Source organism: Neopelma chrysocephalum, unplaced genomic scaffold (genome assembly GCF_003984885.1).
Source record: "Neopelma chrysocephalum unplaced genomic scaffold, ASM398488v2 Primary Assembly neopelma1_169, whole genome shotgun sequence".
Taxonomy (NCBI): Eukaryota; Metazoa; Chordata; class Aves; order Passeriformes; family Pipridae; genus Neopelma; species Neopelma chrysocephalum.
In genome coordinates this window covers 100533-105915 of record NW_020897831.1, presented here as the reverse complement: position 1 = coordinate 105915, position 5383 = coordinate 100533, and the positions used below count along the sequence as shown (strand labels likewise).

General features: G+C 59.1%; 1 protein-coding gene across 3 annotated transcripts in view; it reads left to right on the top strand.

Moving 5' to 3' along the window:
- Positions 1-5334, top strand: part of SELENOI (selenoprotein I) — a 24295-nt gene extending 18961 nt beyond the window's left edge. The window contains exons 7-11 of one of the 3 annotated variants that reach the window (XR_003537111.1): positions 72-120; positions 505-685; positions 1485-1667; positions 3419-5135; positions 5166-5334. Coding sequence is in view for 1 of the 3 variants with exons in the window: in XM_027701832.1 (XP_027557633.1) it covers positions 72-120; positions 505-685; positions 1485-1667; positions 3419-3484 (479 nt within the window). In the remaining 2 variants the exon portion in view is untranslated. Of the gene's footprint in view, positions 1-71; positions 121-504; positions 686-1484; positions 1668-2586; positions 2600-3418; positions 5136-5165 lie in introns of those variants that run through there. The other 2 variants (XM_027701832.1, XR_003537112.1) reach the window with 2 other exon arrangements.
- The last annotated feature ends 49 nt before the right edge of the window (positions 5335-5383 follow it).

Below are 5383 nucleotides of genomic sequence, written 5' to 3'. Positions count from 1 at the left end.
CAGCTGCACGTGCAGGGGGCACGTGAGGGACCCTCAAAGCAGGGCCCTGACGTGGCTCTGTTCTCTTCCAGCCTGTGCTCTCACTGTGACGCTGCCCATGAGCCTGTACAACTTCTACAAGTGAGTTTTTTGGGATCCCAGGGTGGTTTGGGTGGGAAGGGACCTTAAATGAATGCAGTCCCACCCCCTGCCACGGGCAGGGACACCTACCATTATCCCAGGTTGCTCCAAGCCCCATCCAGCCTGGCCTTGGACAATTCCAGGGATCCAGGGGCGGCCACAGCTTCTCTGGCCTCAACACCCTCCCAGTCAAGAATTCCTTCCCAATCTCCCATCTCTCCCTGCCCTCTGGCAGTGGGAAGCCATTCCCTGTGTCCTGTTCCTCCATCCCTTGTCCCCAGTCCCTCTCCAGCTCTCCTGGAGCCCCCTCAGGTATTTACTGGAGGCACCACCAGGGATCTCCCATTGATTCCATGTATTTTCATTTCTTTCCTTGTGTTCCAGGGCCTATAAAAACAACACCTTGAAGCACCACTCTGTGTATGAGATCCTGCTGCCCCTCGTGTCCCCGGTGCTGCTGTTCCTGCTCTGCACCACGTGGATCTTCCTGTCCCCCTCTGACATCCTGGAGGTCCAGCCCAGGCTCTTCTACTTCATGGTTGGAACAGCCTTTGCCAACATCTCTGTGAGCAGCTTTTGCTTTATGTTTGAGAAACTGGAGAGTTAGTTAAATTGAGTGTTCTCAGAGGCTCCTGCACCCTCTGTGCTGTGAACAGCAAAGGGCTGATGGGAAGGAAGCTCCTGCTTTAGTTTTGAGGGTAAATGTAAAAGGGTGGGGACTAATTTTTTGGTCAGAATGTGATCTAGCTGCATATTCATAGATTTGCAGAATCCTTGAGGTTGGGAAAGGCTTTTAAGATCATCAGGTCAAGCCGATCCCCCAGCACTGCCCAGGCTGATCCACACTGAGCCATGTCCCCAAGTGCCACATCCACAGGGGTTTTAAATCCCGCCAGGGATGGGGCTCCACCACCTCCCTGGGCAGCTGTGCCAGGGCTGGACAGCCCTTTCCATCAAGGAATTGTCCCAGTATCCCAGCTGAGCCTCCCCTGGCAGAGCTGGAGGCTTTTCCCTCTTCTCCTGTCCCTTGTTCCCTGGAAGCAAAGCCCGACCCCCCCCGGCTCCCCCCTCCTGTCAGGGGGTTGTGGGGCAGGAAAAGGTCCCTCCTGATCCCTCTTTTCTCTGGGATGAGCCCCCCCAGCTCCCTCAGATATTCCTGCTGCTCCAGCCCCTTCCCAGCTCCCTTCCCTTCCCTGCCCACGCTCCAGCCCCTCCCTGTGTCTCCTGTCTGAGGGGCCCAGAGCTGCCCCAGCGCTGGAGGTGCCCCAGCAGTGCCAGCACAGGGACATCCCCCCGCACCCTGGGGACATCCCCCGTGCCCAGGGAGCCCAGCCCGTGCTCAGGCCGTGCCCCCCTGTCCCCAGTGCCAGCTGATCGTGTGCCAGATGAGCAGCACGCGGTGCCGGCCCCTGCACTGGATGCTGCTGCCCATCGCCGCCGCGCTGCTGCTCGTCGCCTCAGGGCTGGCGGCCCACAGCGAGACCCTGCTGCTCTATCTGCTGACGGCCTTCCTCACCCTGGCACACATCCACTACGGCGTGCTCGTGGTACGTGGGCTCCTGGGGGGGGGGGGAATGTGCCGCGGGAAACCGGGATCGCGGGTGGGAACAGCTGGGAAAGTGGGAGCGCGGGTGGGAATGTCCTGGTGGTGCTGCCTGTGGCTGCCTGGAGCGTGGGCTGGAGCCCTGCAGGGTTGCAGGGGTCTGAGAGGAGCTGCACTCAGTGTGCTGTTGTATCCCCAGGGCTGTGTTGTGGGAGCTGGAAACAAACCCTGGAATCCCGTGATGGTTTGGGTTGGGAGGGAACTTAAACTCATCCAGTCCCACCCCCTGCCATGGGCAGGGACACCTCCCACCAGCCCAGGTTGCTCCAAACCCCGTCCAACCTGGCCTTGGACACTTCCAGGGATCCAGGGGCAGCCACAGCTTCTCTGGGAATTCCAGCCCAGCCCCTCACCACCCTCCCAGCCAGGAATTCCTTCCCAATCTCCCATCTCTCCCTGCCCTCTGGCAGCGGGAAGCCATTCCCTGTGTCCTGTCCCTCCAGCCCTTGTCCAAAGTTCTTTTCCAGCTCTCCTAGAGTCCCATCAGGCACTGGAAGGAGCTCTGAGGTCTCCCAGTGAGGTCTCCAAGGTGCTGGGAGAGCCAGGATGGAGGGGGGATGTCCTTGGTAGGGAAAGTGGGAACACTGGAGCTGCAAGGCCACCTCCCCCGCTGTCAGGGCTGAGATCCAGGGATTTGCTCCTCTTGCTCTGCCTGAGTTTTGATCAAGAGGGAAAACAAACCTGTACAAGACCCAAGTCCCCTCAGGAATGCCCCAGGAAGCTGCTGAGGGCAAGGAAGGAGGACAAGGAACCCCATGTCCCCTGCCAAGCTGGGGACACCCTCCTTGGGAAACCCCTTCTCCTGGGAAGCCCAGCTCTACCATGGTGCCTCAGGGTCGAGTTCCAGCTGTAGTTCCAGCCAGGAGTAACAACCAGGTTGTCCTGTCTTTCCAATCAATCAGGGCAAAGAGGCTCCTGTGCAAGAAGGATTTGAGTAACTAAAAAGCTTAAAAGAAATTTGGTCTGGAGATGGGACTGAGCGGGTGGGGAAATCCTCCTGCCCACCTTTGCCCATCCCCTCCCAGGAGCCTCCCAGAGACTGTTCCCCTCCTTCCCTCTCTCCGGCTTTCCGAGGGTCTATCCATCCCTTCTTCCAGGATAAAAGTCACTTGGAGCCGAGGAGCCTTTAAAGGCTTTGTGACTGGGGCATAACCCCAAACTGCTCCGAGTTTGGGAGGGGTGATTAGGAACAAACCCTCTGTTCCCAGCTCAGCCTCCTTCTGCGGGAAGTATCCGGCCCCCAGTTTGAATGGATTCAGGGATTTATTTTTTGAGATATCAAATTAATTTCGGTAAAATAATGAAAGCAATGCTGGGAGGAGCAGAGAGGGAGCAGGGTAAAAATGTGAGGGGGGAAAATCCTGCAGGCCTGGGCTCAGGGCAGCATTCCCGACTCCTGCCCCTCGGGAGGGCAGGAACAGCCGTGAGCCTGATTCCAGGTGGGCCAGGAACAGCAGTGAGCCTGATGCCAGGGAGGCCAGGCTGTTACCTGGGGAGGTGTGGGACCCAGTGGACCCAGTGCCTGGCCAGTCCCAACACCAGGGACACAGATCCGTGGGGAGCATGCAGGGTGGGCACAGGGGGTGCAGGGGGGTGGCAGAGGCGTGTTCCTGGGAGCAGGTCTGGCTCTCTGCCCTCTCCCCTCGGCCCTGCCAGCCTGGCTAACCCATCCCTGTGTGTGTGCCCTGTCCCCAGGTGAGCCAGCTGAGCAGGCACTTCAACATCCGGCCCTTCTCCCTCAAGAAGCCCACCCCGGACTGACTAGGGCTGGAGGAGGAGAGAGTGGGCCTGCGCTCCGCAGAGGGACTGTAAATACCTGCTGCAAACCCCTGTAAATACTTCGGCCATCCCACAGACCCAGCCTCCTCCCCCTGGACGGGCACCAGGGCCGGGACACGCCGGGGACACTCCCACTGCTCCTCTGGCACCGCAAAGGGGCTTCGCCTGGAGCTGGAGCAGGAGGAGCCTCCAGGTCACCGCTACTGTATCTGAGACCAGCTGAATGTTCCCAGGGAAACCTCCAACGCCGGCTCTTGCTCAGGTAAAGCTGGACGGGGATGCAAAGGCTTTACCTGAGCAAAGCCCCTCTGGGCCTGTCACCAAAACCAACACGGGGCTCGTTTCTCCGAGGTCGGGGGAAACATCCTGGTGGTCGGGGGAGTTTTCCTGGCTGTCCCCAGCCCTGCTGGACAGCCCTCGGCCTGGGCTGGTACCTCTGGGGCAGGTGGTGACAGCTCTCCCTCTTTCTGTCCTGCCTTCCTGCATTTGGGCAAATATTGCACCTTTTTCTTTTTTAAGAGGGGGGGAAAAAAAACCCCAGACACACACAAAACTTGTAGTTAAATCCTGACTGGGGGCAGGGGGGGGGCTTAAAAAGTCAGGGCTCAATTTCCTGCAAGAGTGGGACTGTGGCTTCTGCCTGCCCTGCTCGAGCTGTGGGTGCCTGGGACCACATCTCAGCCACGTCCCTGCCTGTCCGTGTGTGTTCCCAGTCCAGGAATGGGGCCTGGGCTCCCAGCAGCCACGGGAAGCGTCTGAGCCCACAGGGCTGAGCTCCCACGTCTTCCTCCCGGCAGGACTGTGCTGTTGTGGTCGGCTCTGCGGGTCCTCGGCTGCCTGAGCCACCACTCCCAGGCACAGCCTGGCCCTTCCCACCCGCGCTTCCACCGCCTGGAGAAGCACCCGGAGCCTCGTGTTGGTTGTGTGTGCACCCTCAGAGCCCTCACGGGGGGGTTGGGGGGGTGTGGTGGGAACCCTCCCAAATCCCACTGTCTCCTCGTCCCCGGCGGCCGCGTGTCTCATCCAGGGATCTCTTTGTTTACTGTCCGCTTGTCCAAGACGTGTGTGCATTGATCTGACTTTTTTAATTTGTTTTTATGACTGAGTTCGAGTGGGGTGGTGGTGAAGACTGAATGCTGATTTTCCTTTTCCTGTTGGCTTGATTTAATGCAGACCTGTGCTTGAATGAAGAGTGTAGCTTAAAGCCAGGCTCTGGAAAGGCTGCATCCGGAGGTGAACAAGCACAGCAGATAGTGCAGGTGTAACTGCCATGGGAACAAAGTCCTTCAGACTCTGATTACTGTGCAACGTGGGGCAGAACAGCCTGGTCAGGGCGTTTTCCTTCTGCAGGAGGAGGCTCCTGCTGCTTTGGGAAGCCACCGACGTGCGAGTCACAGCAGCAAGGAACTGCTGTTGGATGGGTTTGCTTTTGTAAATTGGAATCACTGTCACGCAGGAGACGAGACTTGAAACCCTGAGGTTGAGCTCGTGGGCTCGTGGGGCTCAACTCGGGGTCACTTGGTCACCCCTTGGCTGGCTCATGGTCACAAGGTACGGCCTGTGAGGAGAAACTCGGGCCTCCCCCAGGGCTGAGGAGTGAGCAGGTAGCTCCCCCAGGGCTGAGAATGAACAGGTACCTCCCCCAGGGCTAAGGGATGAACAGGTACCTCCCTCTGGGCTGAGGAGTGAACAGGTACCTCCCCCTGGGCTGAGAATGAACAGGTACCTCCTCCTGGGCTGAGGAACAAACAGGTACCTCCCCCTGGGCTGAGAATGAACAGGTACCTCCCCCAGGGCTGAGGGATGAACAGGTACCTTCCCCTGGGCTGAGGGATGAACAGGTACCTCCCCCTGGGCTGAGAATGAACAGGTACCTCCCCA